Below are 21,962 nucleotides of genomic sequence, written 5' to 3'. Positions count from 1 at the left end.
GGTTCGACTAGCGGACGAACTCTTCTTTCCAGCACCCTGGCATAGACTTTCCCAGGGAGGCTGAGGAGTGTGATCCCCTGTAGTTGGAACACACCTCCGTCTCCCTTCTTAAAGATGGGGACCACCACCCGGTCTGCCAGTCCAGGGGTACTGCCCCTGATCTCCACGCAACATTGTAGAGGCGTGTCAACCAGGACAGCCCTACAACGCCCAGAGCCTTCAGGAACTCGGGGTGGACCTCATCAACACCAGGGGCTCTGCCACCAAGGAGTTGTTTAACTGCCTCAGTGACCTCGCCCCCGGAAATTGGCGGGTCATTCCCCTTATCCCCAGACTCTGCTTCCTCCTCGGAAGACGTGTCAGTGGGATTAAGGAGGTCCTCGAATTATTCCTTCCACCGCCTGACAATTTTCTCAGTCGACGTCAGCAGCGCTCCACCAGCACTATACACAGTGCAGGTAGAGCACCGCTTTCCCCTCCTGAGACGCCTGACAGTTTGCCAGAATCTCTTCGAGGCAGTCCGAAAGTGTTTTTCCATGGCCTCTCCGAACTCCTCCCACACCCGAGTTTTTACTTCAGCCACTGCCCGAGCCGCATTCCGCTTGGCCTGTCGATACCTGTCGGCTGCCTCCGGAGTCCCACAGGCTAACCAAGCCCGATAGGACTCCTTCTTCAGCCTGGTGGCTCCCTTCACCTCTGGTGTCCACCATTTGGTTGGCTCAGGCGCCAACCACCTTGCGTCCGCAGCTCAGTGCAGCAGCTTCGGCGATGGAGACGCTGAACATGGTCCATTCGGACTCAATGTCCCCAGTCTCCCTCAGAATGCTGTTGAAGCTCTGCCGGAGGAGTGCGTTGAAGATCTCGCGGACTGGGGCCTCTGCTAGACGTTCCTCCCCCGCCACCTGATCCAACTCACCACCAGGTGGTGATCAGTTGACAGCTCAGCCCCTCTCTTTACCCGAGTGTCCAGAACATATGGTCGCAGGTCTGGTGATACGATTACAAAATCGATCATCGACCTGCAACCTAGAGCGTCCTGGTGCCACGTGCACTTATGGACACTCTTATGTTCGAACAAGGTGTTCATTATGGCCAAACTGTGAGTTGCACAGAAGTCCAATAACAAAACACCGCTCGAATTCAGATCAGGGAGGCCGTTCCTCCCAATCACGCCCCTCCAGGTCTCGCTGTCGTTACCCACGTGAGCATTGAATTCTCCCAGCAGGACAACAGAGTCTCCAGGTGGGGCACCTTCCAGCAACCCCCCCCCCCGCCCCGCCCCGCCCAGGGACTCTAAGAAGGCTGGGTACTCTGAACTGCGACTCGGCGCATAAGCGCAGATAACAGTCAGGACCCGTTCCCCGACCCTGAGCGCGGGAACAAACCCTCTCATCCACCGGGAAAAACCCCAACGTACCGGCAGCAAGCCGAGGGGATATTAGAATACCCACCCCAGCCCGCCAGGGGCAACTCCAGACTGAGACAGAGTCCAGCCCCTCTCCAGGAGACTGGTTCCAGAGCCCAAGCCATGTGTAGAGGTGAGCCCGACTATATCTAGCCGGTACCTCTCAACCTCACGCACTAACTCAGGCTCCCTCACCCAGGACCAGTTTGCCATGGGAGACCCTACCAGGGGGCAAAAACCCCCAGACAACATAGCCCCTGGGATCCCTGGGACACACAAACCCCTCCACCACGACAAGGTAGCGATTCACATTATTTCTGTGTTACTCTATTACATGGCATGAGCTACACCACCACATAATTATCAGTCAGACTAACCACGAGTTTAGAATTAGTCTTTATCTGATATCCAGATGTGTATCTGATACATCCACAGCATATTTCTTTCAGAGTTTAATGCTGCTGTATATTTGAACTAAGACGCTGGAACTGACTGCAGGTCAGATTTGAAAGAAGCCCTGCCACACTCAGCTTCATACAACAAATGGACTGTTACTCATATAACAACCTTCTCCTCAGCTGATCATTCCACACACATTCATATATCACTGTGTAGTGGAATTTTCTGTTAATAAAGTCTGTAACACGGTCAGCTGTGGTTAAGCTATTTTAATTACTGCATGCAGGAGAGCTAACATACATCACAGTTCACAGTCATGAGAGCTCTGCCTTGATATGTTGCATGTCTCTTTTAGACCCTCGCACATAACTCTGTGTATCTTTTCAGTTACAACAGTCTTTTGGGGCTGTTGCTGGGCAGAGAGAGACTCCCACTATCTTTGCCCAGGTCAGTACCTGGCGCTGGCCTTGCTGAGAGTTTCATCCTACTGAGCAAAACAGTTAGCAGATAACACAGTGAAACATTGTTAAGCACAGCTAAGCAGTTTTTCACCAGGTCATACTGACACATACACACGCTTCATCTAAGCAAACAAAGGTTTAACAAAACTCCAACAGCGAAGCTCTAAACACCTAAATCTAAAAGAGAATTGCTCTCATTATAACTGTTATTTACGGCTAAGTGTTTTAAAGATTTGCACACTCTCACACTCTGATCAGGAACAACTCGGGGTTCAGAATCCTGAGGAGAAAAATATTTGTCCAAGGATATTTTGACATGCAGACTACAGGAGCCAGTGATCAATCCACTGACATTCCAACTGATAAATGAGCCCCTCTGCTACCTGAGTCACTAATTAACAATGTCCATGCACCACCCACAGAAAAGAGAAAGAGCTCTGAGATGGTGGCAGTGAATGTCAGCAGTAGTAAAAACGTAATAAAATGTAATCTGTTAGTCCCAAAGAAGTCCACCATCACAGGATTAAATAACTATAGGTCTGTCTCCCCGATGTCTGTGGTCGTGACGTCGTTTGAAAGACTCATGTTGAGCCACCTGAAGGACATCAGAGCCCCTGCTGGACTCCCTGCAGCCTACTGGGCAAACAGGTCAGCTGAGGATGCTCAACATGGGACTACAGTACATCCTGCATCACCTTGACCAACCTGGACCAGGATCCTGTTCTTAGATGTCAGCTCAGCCTTCAACAAAGTCATCTCAGACATCCTCCACCAGACGCTCACCCAGCTTACCTTTAAGTGCTTTGAGTACTCCAGGAGAGTAGAAAAGCACCATATAAGAATAGTCCATTTACCATTCGCCTCCACCTGTCAGTGGGTCACCAGCTTTTTAATGGGCAGGCAGCAGCAGGTGAGGTTGAGGAGCATCAAATCACACACAGACCATCAACAGTGGGCTTCACCAGAGGTGTGTTCTCCTGCCACTGGTCTTCTGTCTCTACACTAATGTCTGCACCTCAGAAGAACCATCTGTGAAACTCCTGAAGTTTGCAGATGACACCACTGTCACTGGTCTGATCTAGAATGATGATGAGTCTGTACGAGTACAGAAAGGATGTAGACCACCTGGCCCACTGGTGCAGTCAGAACCACCTGGAGCTGAACTTGTTCAACACTGTGGAGATGATGGTGGAGAAAACCCCCAACCCTCCACCTTCCACCTACTTACCACTGGGATTAAATTCAGATTTGTAGGATCCACTTTCTTTATAGGATTTGAAGTGGTCCTTCCACACAGACTCTATCCAGAAGAAGGTCCAGAGGAGGTTGTACTTCCTCGTGTAGCTCCGGAAGTTGAAACTGCCCCAGAAGCTGCTAGTCATCATCTACACTGCCATCATCCAGTCTGTCCTGTGCACATCAATAACTGTAGGGTTCAACTCCGCTACGCAGCAGGACAATCAGGTCTGCAGAGAGGATCATTGGTGCTGATCCTCCCTCCATTCAGTACTTTACAGTTCCAGAGTCAGGACCTGAAAGACCTCTGCAGACCCCTCACATCCAAATATAATCTGTTCAGACTGCTGCTTTCAGGAAGTCACTACAGTGCGCTGTTTACTAAGATCAGTGGCCATAGAAACTGTTTTTAAAAAGGCAAATATCCACAGTATTTCTGAGTTCACGCCATTACCCCGATTCATAGCGGAAGCCAGTTTTTTACTTCCGCTTGCGCTGTTGTTGACAGTTGCGGGGTTACACCTTCACTGTTGATAAAGATTTCTCTCACTGCAGTTTCTTTTACCTGGAGTAAATGGCAACACATCGAAGGTGGATACACAGTAGAGATGTTTTAAAAAGCAGCGAGGACAGTTCAGTTGCAGTGCCTCACCCATCACTTCTCACGGAGTGGGTAGATGACATGAAACTATGGCCCGATGTTAGCTACATCGACATTATTAATTACCTTGTATTTTCCGAAGGCGTTGATGGCGAGGAATTACGTAATTACAAGAGCACCGAGGCGTATAATTACCTGCACAGCAACAAAATTGATAAAGTACTGCTCAACAAACAAGGCGACTTTATTTTTCTTAAAGCAGCTGTAGAGCCGAGCCAGAGCATTAATCAGCGAAACACTTAGCATGGGTAATGCTAAGAGAAAGTGGAGTAGTGGAGACAGTCGGCTGTTCCTGTATCGCCGGATTAGGGAGATCATGTAGTCATGCGGCTGCTATTCTGTGGAAGGTATATCACTTATCTGGATATCACAATGTTTAAATCACTGAAACAAAAACTGGTCAAAGGCTGTGATTAAGGAGTCACGCTACTGCCATCTAGCCAAGTATTACGTGGAGCACTGTTTACATGTGAAAGCCACTCGTTAACTTTGTGTGGGCTGTATGCTGTACAATCACACGAAGATAAAATATATTAAAAAAAATAAAAGTCTGCACATTAAGGGCAAATTTACAAGACAAGAAAAACTATAGTTATAAGAAGTGACACAGGGTAGTATAATACATGTTTGTTTATATATATGTATATTTGTACACACACACTACTTTGAAAAAAATTAGACTGTGGATGTATATTTCTGCATCAAAAAGTAACTGACTATTAATATGAAATAGATAATATGGGTGACTTTGCCAGTGTTTATATCTGTTTTGGATATGATTCAGGTGTATTGACCCAGGGTCATATCTATAACATGCAGGACACCGACCGTGTACTGCTTTTGTTAGGTAAATTTCCTCATTATGTTAAATCTTGACTATTGACAGTGAGAAAAACTATTGTTTGTTACAGGTGCAGAATGCTGTGATCAGTGGAAAGACAGGGCTTGCATGTACAGACGAGCAGCGCAGGGTGGAATGCAGGGACAGCAAAGAACCTTGAACCTAAACGTCTAAGCCAGATAAACTTCAGACATCACAGGGCAGAGGAGCAGTACGATGTGAACTCCCGGACTGCAGTGACACAATCTCTCCCTAACACACCATATCACCTTACACATCAAGACTTTATTGACAGTGTTAGCAAAGCACCAGTGAAGCCACTTTTCCTCCTCAAGAACACATTAATTGGAAAGTGTTACAATGCCTCGCCATCTGCAGGTCCTCACCGCAACAGTAAAGTTGATGAGCAATTTTTTCAGCCACACCAAGCACACAGTTACGAACTAAGCTGTAATCCATGCAGGGCATTCTACCAGGCATACATTCAAGTTTCTGAAGAGCAAGCAGAACAATTACAAGAAGAAACAAAAGAGCAAAGTGCATCTGATTTGTGGCACAACTGCAGGAAAATCAGACTTACAGCAAGCTCCGCTAAAAAGTTCCAGTACGTGCCACCACAAAAATGACAAATTTTTATCTGAGCACATGTACCCTTCCTTTCGTGGGAATTATGAAACAAACTATGGTAAAGAAAATGAACTTAGAGCTTGTCATCAGCTGAAAGAACAGGGTATGAACATCCGTCACATGGGTAGTGTTATCAGCATCCAGGAGCCATGGCTCTCTCTGCGAGTCTAACGGGGTCATTGACTCAGATGTGCTTCTAGAAATAAAATGTCCTGTGCCGACTTATCCTTCACTCACGGAGCAGCTTACCCAGAAATGCAGCGATATCAAACTGGTAGATGGAGAACTGCAGCTGCAGAAAACTGGCAGCAGAGGCTATTACATGCAAGTGCAACTTACAATGTTTTGCACAGGGCTCAAGACTGCCACACTTGTGATCTGGACACCTAGTGAGCATGTTTCATTTACAGTGCAATATGATGAAGCATTTGTAAAGGAACAAGTAAAGCGCTTGAGAGGGTTTTACTTCTCATATTTCTTACCTCGACTTGTAGAGGAGTATGCAGCAGGACGGTTTCAGTTAAATGAGGGATACTTGAAGATAATGGGCAAGGTTTAATGCATGTTACAACTATAAATGGGACAGTCAGACACCAACATGTCTGCAGAGTTTGGTCTCTGTCTTGTGAATGAAAGGAGACATTCAATATGAAATCTGTTTAATATTTCAATACAACTAAAATGTACATAGTTGTAATATGGTGGGAAATGAATGACAAACTGACAACAATAAATGTTGTGAATAGTTCTGTATTTCTGTAATCTTCCAACACAAAGAAATGTCAAGAATGCTCAACTAATTATTGTAGATTTGAGAAAAACATTTTTTTTCATTTGAAGAACTTATCACATTGTGGTTGAATAAAAAAGTGTTCAATTGATTGCAATTTTTATATATATACACACACACACACACACACCTATATATACACACACATCTCTCTCTATCATATATATATATATATATCTGTACTGTATCACATAACCTTTCTTCTAGAACAGAAGATAAAAAAGGGAATTATTTACTCTCTACATATATGTACATCAAATTTTAACTTTAAAATAATTACATTACACTACACAACTTGATGTCCTGAGTAACCATCTTAATATCCCCGAGTCCACAATTGTTCATAACATACACAATTATTGTGTATCACGAATGAGATCCTCTCTTAAGTTGACTAGAGCAGCACATATTCTCAGTATCTTGTCTACTTTAGGAGCCATGCTTATAGGAACAATTTGTGAAAGTATTTTGTAGACTTTCAAGCGTCTGATTGCTCTTTCAACATGGATTCTTACATTTGCAATCCGACGTGTGTATGTTACCTGTTCCTCAGTTAGCTGTCTACATTTTTTTGTGAAAGCAGGTATTACTAATCTAACTTTTCTCTCAAAGAGTATGTCTTTAATTGTAAAACCTCTATCTGCCATGACTTCATCACCAGGTTTTAGGTATGTTAATATTCCAGAGTCCATTGTGATAAATTTGTCACTACATCGGCCGCCATATGCCGCAGACACAAACATGATTAGTCCACATGGTGCAACAGCAACCAAATATTTGACTGTGTTGTGTGAATAATAATGGCTGTATGATTCTCCTCTTGAGCCCAGATTTCTGGGTTTCTGTAAAAGGGTCTCACTGCAGTCTATAATGCATGTAGCATTTGGAAAGTTCTTCTTGAAGGCTTCAGGCATAGTTGCTTGAATAGTTTCTTTTGGCAGCCATGGAATTAATGGTCGGAGAACTTCCTCCAGCTTGTCTAACCAGTGTGAGATGATCTTGCTGGCCATGCTTTGTGATATATGAAACTGGCGGCTTAGGTCACCTATTACACGGTTACTCTTTAATTTCATAAGTGTCATGAGGACTTGATCTCGCACAGGCACTGTAAATTCATTGTTGTCATATCCTTCCAGTGTCGACACAAGTGTGTTAAATGTTTCTAAGGCTATCCCAGTGTACAGCAAAGCGTCTGCATCATTTTGAAGAATGAAATATGCAACTTCATCACACTGAGTCATCTTATCCTGCACATCTTTTCTGCGAGACCTGTTGCAGTATTGATGGTCTTGTTGCGAAGGATCCTCCCACTGTGTGTGGACTGAGTGCAGATGTGGCTCAGGGGGTTGTTCGGAGATGCTGGCCTGGTCTAAGATGACTGAAGGTGCCACTGCGCAGTCTGAATAACACAAAAATATGATCAGATGTACACTCAAACTGTTAGCATAAGAGAAACTGTAAAGTGTCACTTAGCTTATTATATTTTTGAGTGACATTTCTCATTCTACATTCTTTCACACAAATGCAAAATCATAAATGTCAACATAAAATGTTCAAAGTCCCTAAAATTAGTCACAATTTTATTCAATTACTGTGATTAGATTTTATTTTCATTCTAAAAAAAAAAGTCACAAATGTTGGTATTTTTGCAAAGGTTGCCTTTAATGTTTTTACTTGAGTTTTCAGTTTTTGACATGAGTTTCTTGAGTTTTTACTTGAAAAAACAAGTTCTTTATAAACACAAACCTAAGACTTTTACAGCCCTTGGGGCTTATCTCTCTGGGACAATTAAATGAAGCCATATATAGTTTTGGCAGCATGCGGCTGGTGTTAATTACTAACCACGGGTGTAAACTTTCGTTAAAATTGAGACTTTGCTGCTAATAACCAGCTAGTGCTGATACTAACGCCATTCACCATAGGCTATTATTTAGTAAAAGTAAAGAATTGCGTGATTAAAATCCGAAACGGTGGCAAACCACATTTACACTTTCACTTACCTGGTACAGATTCTGTGTTGTTCACTGGAAGCTGTCACACTCAAAGTAGTCCGAGTGAGCTTTCTTCTTTTCTTTGGTGGGGGTCGGTCATAGCCCAGATAAAGCTCCGGGTCGGGGTGTAGCTCTGTGGGCTTTTTGTCGATAAAATGAAAGGAGCAAACATAAACTCTCTTTGGAGCGTGTTTGAGTCTTAAAGCTGCCAGCCACGCTAGTTTCCGATCCTCCTTCCGCGGCATAGAGTGCAGTGCGTAGGGCGGTGGGCACGGACAGGCCTTTCTAAGTTGTTGATGCTCAAGGCAAAATGTTTCTAATGCGTTTTTCAGTTTTCTTGAATTATTGTGGCAGCCGACAACAGCACACGTTGAACCCGAGCTCATCCTCGAACAGGTAAAGCCACTTATTACAGCACAAAGTAACTGATTTTGTTGCTAGCAACGACTGAACGCTGGCTCCGGCTTTGAGTAACCGGAAGTATAAAACCGGACAACGGAAGCAGTGGTCTGTCATGGCAGCCTACGTACGCTTTTACAGAAACCTGTGGATAGATAGAAACACAAACTTGGCCAAAATAACAATGATTTTGATTCTGTACAGCTACTGTTGTAAACTTGTGACTGGCTAAATACGCTTTACAGTGAGAATAGCTCGCTTCAGAAAGGCAGCACAACAAATGTTTGGACATTGGTTCAATTTTAAGCCAAAACTCTGAACATAACCTCCTCAGGATTAGACGCACACGCTATGACTGAAGTTCAACAAAGTCAGGCTTTCTGTACATTAGCTGGATCAATAAAACCTAAAACCCCAGCTGGAGAAAACAGAGATCAGCACAGTGGTTATCAACTGGCTGTCACACAAAATGATGACGAGTGCCACCTACTGCATTAGAGATGTCATCAGATGATGATGGTTATAAAGTAACAATATATAAACATAAAAATATCTCTGTAAAATGAAAAGGCGTTTCTTAAAGAACAGATCAATGCAGCAGCAAATCATTCATACACTTCCTGTATCGCTAAATTAGTTCACAGACATTCTCGTGAGAATGCAACATACAACAGTTTTGGTAGCTACAACTTAAAATGCTGCAGATATGTAACATGTTTTTCCCCCAGCAGATTATTTATATTACACTTAAAATATGCTGTAAGTAACAGAATCAGTAAAAACTGGCATTTCCGCTTATTTTAAACCGAAACTCTGAACTATATGTTCAGCATCTGTAAACAAGCAGATCTACAGACAGACACCTTCATGAAAACTCTGGAGTTACATTTAACATCACTCTTTAACCCATTTTTGAAAAAGCTGCCATAACTTTTGGCATCTGAAGGTGCCGCGGGATGCCAGTAACTGAGTCACTCTTAAACCGACCGATACTTTCAACTGAGATTAACAGGATGAAAAACAGCAGGTTTAAAACATGTTTGACTGTGTCACACAGTGGAAATTTGTATTTATCTTGTATATTGTTTTTATTCTGATTTTTAGTGGTTATTTATGAGTGTCATTTTATTTGCATGGTTTTATTCTATTTCTATTGCATGGTTTTTAGTGTTTTATGTGACATGGTTTTTATCCACTGTGGACTGGCTACACCTGGGACAAATTAGCTGATAGGTACCACCTGCTGAGGCATGGGTGTGTCCAGAGGTGGCCTATCAGCTGTGTAAAGACCTTTTAAAAGCAGGGCTAGCTGAGCACTAAGGGAGGCCTCAGACTGGAAGGTTAGTGCTAGATGGCCAGTGTGACACAGCGACCCGGCGACCCAGTCCCAGTCCTGACCTCATGGAATGGCAACAGTAGGAGACAACGCGTGTGACTGGCAGCAGGGCAGAGGTTTACCTCTGCCTGCATTTGTGAGTAGGGTCTCTACTGTTTACTAGGTGCAGCTGGATTGGGAGAGGGTCGCCATGGCCATGAGCCGGGCCACTTCTGGGACCATTGTTCTGGCCCCTATTTGTTATGTTCCAGGACACCGACGCAAGGGGAGCTGTGGCGGGGGTCGCATAATGGATTCGGGTGCAGAACGCAAGCCGGGCTGGGAAGTGATGGGCCAGCGGAAGGACAAGAAGATGGGAGGCTCTTTCTTGTCTGCCGAAGACGAGGCTGGCGTGGACTCGGCTCTAAAGAAGGAATTCCCGGCCTGCTGATGGACCCATAATGAACATGTGGCATAATTATAGCAGGGGGTTTTTAATGAATGTAGTAGTTTTACGAGTTTTAGAATTGTTTTATTTAGGTTTTAGTAGATAACATTTTATTACGTACATTTTAAGGGTGTTTTTATTTGTGCTCCCTGGCCTAGTAATAAACTGTTTCTGATGAGACCTGCTGCATCTCTGTGCCCGTGGTATCTGACTCGCTTGCTCCCCCTTGTATTTTAAAGAATCTTTCTTTTTAGCGTAGAAAGTCCGCCCGTGTCACAACTGTATAACACTTAAATGTAACCTGCACAGACGACTGCAAACAGCAAAGTCCAGTAAAACGGTAGATATATTTTAGGAGCCATCACAGTCGGGGTAACGGAAAATGAGGTTTGATAAAAACACTTCCTCAATAGCTGGAATGACGCATTTCGGCTTTCTCTTCTTCGTCGTCATCTACTTCGTCTTCGTCTGTGATTGGCTGCTGGCCAACCAACTTACAATACTTACGGTACTTTACCGCTGCCTACTGGACTGGAGTTTGATCGGAGAACAGCAGTGGAAAATTTGTAAAAACCCAAAACAAAACAAACAAAAAAATGAAATAAAAAAAATGTTGGAAACAAAATCATTTGCAAGTGGCACATACAGGAATACAGAATCATCTGTGCCAAGTATGGCCTGGAAGTCCCGGGGTCAAAATAGGAGACACCCCGTAGCATGGTCAAGAATGAATGAGCTAAGATCCTGTGGGACTTCCAGACAGACAATTGTGGTGGCTAACAAGCTGAAAAGCAGAGGGAGACGGCCATAGTGATAGATGTAGTTATACCAAGTGATGACAACATCAGGAAGAAGGAACACGAGAAGCTTGAGAAGTACCAAGGGCTCAGAGAAGAACTCAAGAAGATGTGGAGGGTGAAGGTAACAGTGATCCCAGTGGTAACTGGATCAGTAGGTGCAGTGACTCCCAGGAGAGTGGCTCCAGCAGATCCCAGGAACAACATCTGAGATCTCTGTCCAGAAGAGTGCAGTCCTAGGAACAGCTAAGATACTGTCCTTGACCCTCAAGCTCTACCACAGGCCTCTGGTAGGACCCAAGCTTGGGGCAAGAGAGGAATTTTTTTTGTTGCTGTTTTCGTTTACATAAATGAATCATCTGTTTTACAAAAACTTTATGGGCCATACAAATACTATGACTACTGTCAGGATCCTGAAGTAAGAAGGGTCGGGGTTGAAGTCTGAATCCTTTTCTTAGCATTTCATAAGAAGATAAGCACAGAAGACTGACACAGCTCCTGTGCTCAAAATAATACAAAGTTTTTAATGTTAATATGTTTTAGTGCCTTCTGTACAATTACATCTCAAAGCTGATTACCTAAATGTTGTTGACTTATTGATGTGTAAGAACAAATGACTGTTGCTCATGTGACTTAGTTCAATTCAGTTTACAGTTTACAATACAGATGGATGTTTTATATTTGTGAAGGTAACAAGAAAAACCTCCTCCAATCAGAGACAGAATCAGAGGAACAGGTGACAAAAACCATGAGGAACATTTAAATCCATCACCACAGTGCAAGATGGATGCAAATAAGATGAGCAACACTGCAGAAAGGGAATCTTATCTTATAATTCATGAGTTACCACATATGTGAGAGGTGAAATTAGAGTCTGGGAACAGCCCCTGGTAGGCAGGGCTGGGTTGTTTTCCTCTTTATAAGCACAGGTGCAGGTAATTAGTTCTTCTATTGTTGTGTGAATATCTGGTGTGAGCTGTGCTATTGGGCCTTTTATTCTTTCTAAGACAGCTTGATGTGGGCTGCAGAGCCTCATGTTGGAGTGGAAGGTCACAGAAAACATTCTGCTCGAGTATCAGTGGAGAGATGTTTAAAGTTATTTTTATCCTTTAGGAGAAAACATTGTTTCGTGCCTGTGGAGAAACTTGTAGCATCTCTTGCTGATACTTAGGGTGTAATTTTGTTTTGTGTTAGCATTAAACCTTGTGAACTGACTGCATGTCTATAAGGCTCAGTTCCTATTTAAATAGTGCCTCTTATGGGTCACATAAATATATTTTCTGCTCTTTATTTTTGTGGCAGCTGCACATTCGAGCTCTGAAACTTCAGCGTGCAAACATTTAAACACTGAGGTTTACTCAGTTTGTCCAGGTCTGACTCTGTCCTGCAGCCTAACAAAGGTAGAACATAAATCACTTTAGTTTGTGGACTGATTAAAGTGAAATTCATATTACTGACTGCATATTATTGTCAGTAACTCCCACAAATGCAACAGTTTATAATCTACACTCTCTATTAGCTGCTGTTCTATCAGCATGGAAGAGACTTAGCAGCAAATCGAAACCAAACATTCAAAAAACGTTGATACATTTTCTGTGTCACCATCTAACTAGCTGTGAATTCCAGTGATAATGGGAGTTATCCATTAACAGTGACAGCTTGTCAATAGAAATATTGAGAGGAAAAAAGATTTTAAAAAAAATTCATTACAGAAATACGACCCACATTACAAATGAGTAAACTCTGATCTTGAAGAAGAACAGGCACTCACTCATTAGCTAGCTCTTTGAGGTTTAAGATATATTAAAGTGTTAGTGTTGATTTTACACTTTTTCCTGACCTGTAAGATGCTTCACTCTGCTTTATTCGTCTGACACATTTGCCCCTGGTCAGTGCTCTGTGATTGGCTCATTAAGTGAGTCACAAATCCACAAGTGTCACAGGACAGATCACAGGTTTTATAGTTTTACTGATGTTTACGTCACTGCTGCCATCCTGGACTGTGAACTCTGGTTTGCTGCAGGTGTGTTGATGTTCAAGTAGGAAATCCAAGTTGAGGGAGTGTTTCCTTCATATTTCAACTGGGAACTTGGAAACTGTGACTTATTCAGGAATCCCGCATAATCAGGAAGCTCATTTAGTGGTGAATGAAATATTTCTGTCATGTTTTATTAGTAATGAATATTGTTACTTTATTACAAATTTTATTACAGGTTAAATACCGTATTTTTCAGACCATAAGGTGCATTAATGTGCCTTATTATCCAAAAAATACTGTATTTGGCAACTTAAAAGTGCAAAATAATTTTATTGGAAATTGAAATAAGCTAAATGATTTCACCATTAATGAGTCTGTTTGCTTTATTTTACTTACTATCAGCTGATAATAAAGGTTCATTAATCGAAAATTTTCTGTGGTGCAATTCTCCACATGACATCATCGTTTTTCATTTTTCCAATGTTATCGTAACTTAATCTGTCACATTTAGCACCTCCAGTATTTCAGCCTCAATGCCACTTTTTTTTAAGCCACAGGAAGCTGAAATGTTTGGACTCTCTGCAGGAAGTGATGTGATTTGGCCTGATCAGTCACAAATATACTACACTTTGATTACTGGGCACTATATAATGAGATGATCAGGCTTGATGTTTCTGATCTCTCTGTGCTGATTCAGTGTTTAATGTGCATTTTAAAGAGCGCTGTCATTCTGCCTGACTCAGGACAAGCAGGCATAGAGCCATAAGCACAAAGTCCAACACACCTGAATCCTGTTTTCAAAGGTGAACTAGAGGATTTCTTCCATCATTCATTAATAACTGTAGGACACACTGCACTGGCATTCACACACAACCAATAACACAATGAAACACAGAAGACTAAAGACTGAAAGGAAAAGAAGACAAAAACTGAACCAACTTGCATAAACTGAACTAAAGAAACAATAAACTCAAAATAAGAACTGTAATCTCACTGAAGGATTACCAGAAGGAATATTCAGAAATATGTTCATCATGAGAAAAGAGGTGAAACGCAAAGTTCAGAATGATGTCACTGTATAAAAATGTATATTGTACTATGGAGGAGGCAGCATTTAGCTGTAGCCTCCATAAAACCACAGACAACTTTGTCCAGCTTTGATTGTCTTTAAGTTGTGTTGGAGCCACAGAGAGCAAATCTTTGTTCTTTATGGAGAACCAGTGAGGCTGTTTGGACTTTCCTATGAAACATCAGTGCAGGAGTCTCTCAGTACATCTGTTTACAGTGAGGGACAAAGAAGCAGCACAAACACACACACAGAAAACATGTAGAGACAGGCAGCAGCAAATAGTCTGCAGAGAGCTCGTCTGCCTGCTGCAGACTTGTTTTAAGTCACAGATCAGATTACTTAAAAACAAAAGTGTATTTAACACTTACTGTTTTGCAGGGATCACTTGAAGACTCCTCTGACTATCAGGATTGAACGTTTATCCATTGAAAGATTAAAAAAAAGTGTGAGGTCTTTTTTTTTTTCAGTGGTAAAAAGAAACCTGCTGTTTAATTACACTTAAAAAGTTTTACAAAAGTCAATTGTTTATTAATCTAAAGATAAAATTAAAAAGTTAAATCTCTGTGGGTAAAGCGACCTCTGTACCAGGCAGCCACAGACCAAACTAACCTGTATTATCGTGTATCAGCCTGTTTTACACAACACCCTGCACCTGTGTGACATTGCAACACCTTAGCAACCACATTCCTATCTCCACTGCTGCACACCTGCAGGGGCAAAGTAACAAAGTCCTATGGATCCAGATAAACTTGGTCTTATGAGTGAAAATAAAATTTAATTCTACTTCCTGTACAACATGCTGAGAGCAGAGATTCAAAATATATGTTACATTCAAGAAGTAAAAAAAAAAACAGATGTTATGAATCAAAGCGGTTATGAACAAAAACTCAAACAACAAAAATAAAAAACAGTAGCACTTTCTATTACAGCTCCGTAATAATGTGACAATAGTTTGGTAACAAGGTGGAAATAGAACGTAATCATGCTAATAATAGGTTATTAATACTCAATTACCAAAGTAATAACCATTTAGTATTCATGTATATTATTGTAACAACAGTGTTTGGAGTTGAGTAATAGTGCACTGAAATTTATGTAACTGTATAATAAGGGCCCAAAAACGTTCCTTAGCTCGATGGCTCTCTTCATTGTAGGAGTCCGTCATCTGGTTCAGGGGATAACACCACAACACTCACCAACCACTTTGCAGACTAGATGCCCCAAGCCTTTCTTGTAATGCTGTTAAAGTTCTGCCGCAGGTGGGAGTTGAAAATCTCACAGACTAGGACCTCTGCCAGGTATTCTCAGCTCACCCTAACCATATGTTTAGGAATACGAGGTCTGTCTGGCATCCTCCCTGCCATCTGAATACCACTTGAGTTTAGAGCTGGCAAACTGTTTCTCCCAGTCACACCCGTCCAGGTTTTGCTGTCATTGTCCACATGATCATTGAAGTCTCCCAGTGGGACAATGGAGTCACAAGCTGGAGCACCCTTAAGCACACACCCAGTAGCTCCAAGAAAGCTGGGTACTCTAAACTCGTTTGGAGCATAAACACAAACAAAGTTCAGAACCCGTTTCCAGTCCTAACCCTCCAGTTCAGTGGCTAGAACCCAAAGTACAGACAGCAAGCTGAAGAAGCACAAGAATACCCATCCCTGCCTGCCGCCTCTCTCCGAGGACTAGGGCTACTCCAGATTGGTGACAGTGGGAAGGAAAAACTCCTTTGACAGGAAGAAACCTCCGGCAGCCATCTGCTGTGACTAGTTGGGGTGAGAGAAGAACATCAGGATAAAGACATTCTGTGGAAGAGAGACAGAGATTAATAACAACTCAAATTAAATGTGGAGCATTGTATAAACACATGGTGAGTGAAAATGGATGAGACAAAAAGAAACACTCATGGGAAGCAGGTCGAAAAGGTCAAAAAAGCAGCTGTAAATAATCTACAAAAATACAGCAATCACAACACAAATGAACTAACCAAACACACAACATAATTTGCTTCTACTTTGAAAACAATGTCAGACACATTGAGTCCAAACGTTCCAGTGTTTGAAGCAGCAAACAAGTTGTGGTCTAATGTTTTCTGTTTGTTTTCCGTCCTAAAGAGAGGAGTGTAGCAGTTAAGCACAATCAGACAGGAACAACTCAAATGTTCCATCTGACACTTTGGTGAAATCCACAGAACCACACGAGGAAAACAATCAAGATCTTTTTACAAGAAACAAGAAACATTCACTTGGTTGGCTGTTGTTAAAGGTTTCTTTTCGCCATGGAAATTATTCTTTCTCTCTCAGGATGAGCCAAACTGCAGATTTTGCATCTTTTACTATTGCAGCAGTTTCTCAAATGTGTTTTTGCTGTTTTCATAGCTCAGGGATGGCTTGTTTCACCTATATGGAGGGACCCGCATGTTGTCTGTTCACAGCAAGCACCATACCTCAAATCAACTCCAGGCCTTTTAATCTGCTTCATTGTTAATGATATATTGAAGGAACTGCCCACACCTGCTAATGAAATAACCTTTGAGTCAATTGTCCAAATACTTTTACTCCCTTTAAAAAGTGGATGGCACATTTTAAGGAGGAAACTCCTAAACTGTTCGTCCAATTTTAATTTGGATACCCTCAAATTAAAGCTGAGAGTCTACACATTGTGTTCATGTCCATTTTATAACTATATTTGGAATATATTTCTTTTGACAGTATCCAAAAACATACGGACCTAACTGTAGAGTGGCCATTATTATTATTATTATTATTTTTCACAATCTGTATCTTATATTGTTAATTCCACTAGACTCAAAATCTACTGTCCTCTGATATCATATGTGTTTGGTGGATGAACAAATCCATGTCCATGTAGTTACGTCCCCCTCAGTGAGAGAGGCAGATATGAGCTGAAACACAGGAATCAAACCAGGGACGCTGCTGTTATGGAGCTGAACTGGAACCATTCAGACACTGAGGCCCTCTGAACACATTTTAATTACAGCTGTGCAGAGACACACTGATGACTGACTGGAACACTATGATTCACATTTTACATTAACACCATCCTCACACATGGTTTATATATGGCCACTAGAGGGAGATGTTGGACTTTGAATGCCTCACATTGACATTTCTTCAGTTATTTTTTTTTTCTGAGAATCAAAAACACAGATTTGCATTTTCTATTAAAATGGCAGTGTTTTAATTCACTATACATAAAGTTAGTCTCCATAGGTTCATCACTGAGTTCCAATAATCTTACTAAAACGCTTAAACAATTCACCCTGTGAAAGATCTACAAAAATACAGCAATCACAACATAAATGTACTAACCAAGAACAACATAATTTGCTTCTACTTCAAAAACAAGTTCAGACACAATGAGTGAAAACTTTCCAGTGTTTGAAGCAGCAAACAAAAGTGTCAAAAGAAAAAATAGCCAAAAACTCTACAGCACAAAAATACTTTACAGATATTTCCATTGCAGTTTTAAACCACTGAACAATGTTCGTATTGCTCTAAGTCTGCGGTTGTGGTCTAATGTTTTCTCTTTGTTTTCTGCACTAAAGAGAGGAGTGTAGCAGTTAACCACAATCAGACAGAACAACTCAAATGTTCCATCTGACACTTTGGTGAAACCCACAGAACCACATGAGGAAAACAATCGAGAACTTTGTTTATCCAAGAAACACAAAGATAAAATAAATATAAGTGAAAATATTGATGACACAAAACACATTAACATACTTATGTTCACAATGATTTTACAGTAAAATACATATTTAAATAGAGACAACAACGACAACGACAACAACAACGACCATAACAGCAACAACAAATAATTGTATTTTAAGGGCACCTTTCAACAACCCAGGGTCAAATTACAAAAGAAGAAAGTTAATAAAAGAATCAATAGTCATAAAATACATACAATAAGTTAAAATTGCATAAAATTGCATAAAACATCTGTGGATGTCTGCTGGTCTGAGGTGCTGGGGGGGACCAGTTAGAGACCAGCAGCATGGTTTAAAGTCTGAACACAAACACATACAGTTCAAACAACATTACTGTTTCCTTTTGGACAGAGATTAGATTTACTGAGCAGACTTTACTGGGAACCAGCTCAGATTTCCATCATATGTTCTAAGTCTGTTCCTGTCCTCCTGCTCAGCTCTGTGCAGCTTGAAGTGGTTTATCCTTCATATGCCTGAGTTGTGAGTCTGATTCATGGTGTGGTTTGTTTAGCTTAGCTTAGCATGATGGCTGTAATCATGGTGAGCAGTTAGCTTGTCTCTGTCCACAGTCAAAGATAAAGAGCAGCTGTACCTGGGCCTCCTTGTTTGTCCATAACTGACGTCTTCAGCTTATTCACGCTCTGCAGAATAAAAATTTAAATTACTGCAGATGATTTTTATGCAGCTTCATGAAGAGATTATTTTAATTAACCGCAGCATCTTTTTACAGTTTTCTCATTTTCACACGTCTGCTGTGAAACACAGAGTGACCACAGAGCTGCATCTTCTTCTAAACTGACACATTTAACCACAGAGCAGAAAGCAAACATGTTCTCACAGCATGAACACTATTATTAGACAAACCACAACACCCTGCAGTCTCATTAGCTTCAGACTGCAGTTAAACTACAATCTAATTTTTCAACATGTCAAGTCTCACTGAAAATGAACAGATTTCAGATTTAGAATGAGGTGTGAGAAAAAAAGTTAAATGTTGGAGTCACATGAAAATGAAAACCAAATGGGTAATTTTAAATGAAGACAGTGAACAACACTGGAATAAGTTCTTGATGTAATTGACATTCACTTTGAATGTGTTATCGAACTACTTTTCCAAATGATGTCTCCATGTTCCTTCCTGTGTTTAAAATAAGCAGCCCTGTGTTGAAACAGCTGCAGCTGAAGTGTTTTCTTTCCATCAGAAACAGGATGCTGGACGACTGCAGAGCTGTTAGCTTCAGTTAAGCACAGACCACAAACACACAGTCCAGCTCACAGTGAACAACACTCAGTAAGTACAGAGTTAAACACACATGTGACCAAACCCGATATTCCAAATATTGAGGATGAGTACAAAGCAACAATGGTCCAGAAGAGTTTCGTCAAACAATGAACACAATGAACACACGTGTGTGGAGAGGTACACTGCAACACACTCAGCATAGGTCTCTGCCCCAAAATACACTTCAGAATGCTTTTAATGTATCAGGGCCCTTCATGCGTCAGATAAGAATATGACATGCATCAGTTACAGTTAATGGTTACTAGAAAGCTAAAAACAGACAGAGAAGTTCCTCTTTTCATCACATTCTTCCATACATGGCAGTTTGTTTCACCCTTCAGATGTCCCTGGGGACAATTTTCTTGACTCTTCTTCTGTCACTTGTTATCTAACCACTCAGCATGTTGAGTATCAGAATATTACCTCTGCTTGGTCTGATTGGCTGTGGATGATGTGATAGTTTCACAATGTTGTACACGACATAAGTGATGATGTCAACTTTTCCAGCTTCTCCTTGATCTGCTGAAATTTTCCAGAATGAACAATAACATAAATTAAATATCTAAACAGAGATTACATTTAAGAAAGTTGTTACTGTGATCATATTGAATGTGAACTTTATTCTACTAAACAGAGTCAGACATGAAAGATCAGGAAGTCTGAGTCTCACCTTCAGGTTTCCTGTGAACACATCGTCTCACCAGCAGAACCAGTAACACCAGTAGAACCACAACACAGACTGATCCAACAGATGACAACACAGGTATGACAGAGGAACCAGGAGGAGAGGTGGATGTAGGTGGAGGTGTGGATGTAGGTGGAGGTGTGGATGTAGGTGGAGGTGTGGTGGTGTGTTTGTCTAAAATAAAGCAAACACAGTCATTAAGTTGTCGTCACATTGTGAATGTTGAAAGCTGCAGAAACACAGACAGGTGAGTGTGTCACCTGTGACAGTGATCCAGCTGGATGGAGACTCTCCATGACCGCTGATGTCACACTTGTAGAGGCCTTCATCAGACCTGGAAACATGCTGGATGGTCATGTGACCTGTAGGCTGCTTCCTGATGAGGGAGCCATCTTTATAGAAAGCAGCTGGGAGGTTGGAGGGAGTGGTCTTTGTTTTACAGAGCAGAGTGACGTCATCTCCCTCCATCACAGGGAGGACAGGACTCTGCAGGATCACTGATCCACCTCAACACAGAGACAAACTACAGCATTTCATCCATTTACACACAGCTTCATCAACACTAACTCCACACACTCAGCTTACCAGTGACTGTCAGGTTAACCATGTTACTGATGGGACCCTCTCTGGACTCACACCAGTAAACTCCACTGTCATGAGGGAAAACATCAATGTTACAAGAAGAACCAGCTGGTTTTCCCCACCCATCTCCACACTGAGTGATGTTTGGTTTGCTTGTGTTTCTCCTCAGAGTCCATCCAGCAGAGTTGTCGTCCTCCTCACAGCTCAGAGACACAAAGTCTCCTTCAAAGAACTGAGAGCTGCTGGGACTCACAGTCAGACGAGCTGTGAGGGTTACAATGAAAAACTGATGATCTCTTTATTCTACATTCTTAAACATGAACCCAATCAGGTCATATCAGTGAGCATTTCTGAGGTTTAAACTGTGACAGAAGAAGGTTACTGACCTTGGTTTGTTGTGCAGCTCAGCAGTGAGATCAGAACTAAAGCGAAATGACACTCAGGTTGATTTGAAGTGAACATAAAGAACAACTCCACACAAACAGCTGACAAACATATAAACTCATCTCTCTGATATATCTGCTCATTTTCTATTTGATGCAACGTGCTTCAATACATTTGGTTAATCACTCCATCCTGATGAAACATTTATCTGATTTAGGATAGAGGGTGAAGAATTATAGGGATTATTTTACATAACCATAATCTTTATCATTGCATTAATTATCATTTCATCCAAGCATTTATTGAAGTTGCTGGCATTATGTTATAATTTGTATTACAGGTGTTATCATAATCAAATATTAACATGTTTATTACAGGTGCAGTTAGAACCACTTAAATCGTTGAGTTAAATCTATAATCTTAAAAGCTTATATGCTGAGTATATTGTTACAGTAAAATAGTAGCTGAGCAAAGGCCTGAATGTATTCAGCTTCTGGTTGCATTTGAGTTTGCCTAGTAACAGGTGACAGAAGGAGGACAAGTCCATGGGGACCTCAAAGGCCTGAGATCATCACTATATTTGGAAGAGGATGCCAGAAAGGGGAACTTCTGTGTCTGCATTTATCTCTTAGAATAGATCATTGTCTGTACAAGGGGCAAATAATGTTCTTAAGATGCAAATAATGTGCTTGTAAACGCAAGAGGGGGCGTTACAATACCCTGATGTTATAAAAGCAATCTGAAGTGTATTTTTGGACGGGGATTTACAACTGATGTTTTGCAGTTTACATCTCCCCACGCTGCGTGTATTCATTAAAATCAATTGTTTGATCGACCTCTTTTGGACCATCATTGTTTTACTCTCGTCCTCAATTTCGGACC

The 21,962-nt window shown here is 41.6% G+C and overlaps 1 protein-coding gene and 1 long non-coding RNA gene across 3 annotated transcripts; both read right to left on the bottom strand.

Moving 5' to 3' along the window:
* Nucleotides 1-6,597: 6,597 nt before the first annotated feature.
* On the bottom strand, nucleotides 6,598-8,887 carry LOC120437550. Of its 2 annotated transcripts, none has more exons than XM_039608118.1 (2): nucleotides 8,421-8,875; nucleotides 6,598-7,819 (listed from the first exon to the last, which is right to left on the bottom strand). In XM_039608118.1, the coding sequence occupies exon 2, from the start codon at nucleotides 7,659-7,661 to the stop codon at nucleotides 6,777-6,779; it is 885 nt and encodes a 294-aa protein (XP_039464052.1). In that variant the 5' UTR covers nucleotides 7,662-7,819; nucleotides 8,421-8,875; the 3' UTR covers nucleotides 6,598-6,776. The 2 variants fall into 2 exon arrangements, with proteins under 2 accessions (XP_039464052.1, XP_039464053.1); XM_039608119.1 differs by having other exon boundaries at nucleotides 7,666-7,819; nucleotides 8,421-8,887.
* Nucleotides 8,888-17,597: 8,710 nt separating this feature from the next.
* On the bottom strand, nucleotides 17,598-20,266 carry LOC120437585. The gene is made up of 3 exons (XR_005611261.1): nucleotides 20,100-20,266; nucleotides 19,853-19,951; nucleotides 17,598-18,788 (listed from the first exon to the last, which is right to left on the bottom strand). It is a non-coding gene; the product is annotated as an uncharacterized LOC120437585 (long non-coding RNA).
* Between the last annotated feature and the right edge of the window lie 1,696 nt (nucleotides 20,267-21,962).

Source organism: Oreochromis aureus, linkage group 3 (genome assembly GCF_013358895.1).
Source record: "Oreochromis aureus strain Israel breed Guangdong linkage group 3, ZZ_aureus, whole genome shotgun sequence".
In the NCBI taxonomy this organism is placed as follows: Eukaryota; Metazoa; Chordata; class Actinopteri; order Cichliformes; family Cichlidae; genus Oreochromis; species Oreochromis aureus.
The sequence above is the reverse complement of the archived record's forward strand: the minus strand, read 5'-3'. Positions and strand labels throughout refer to the sequence as shown.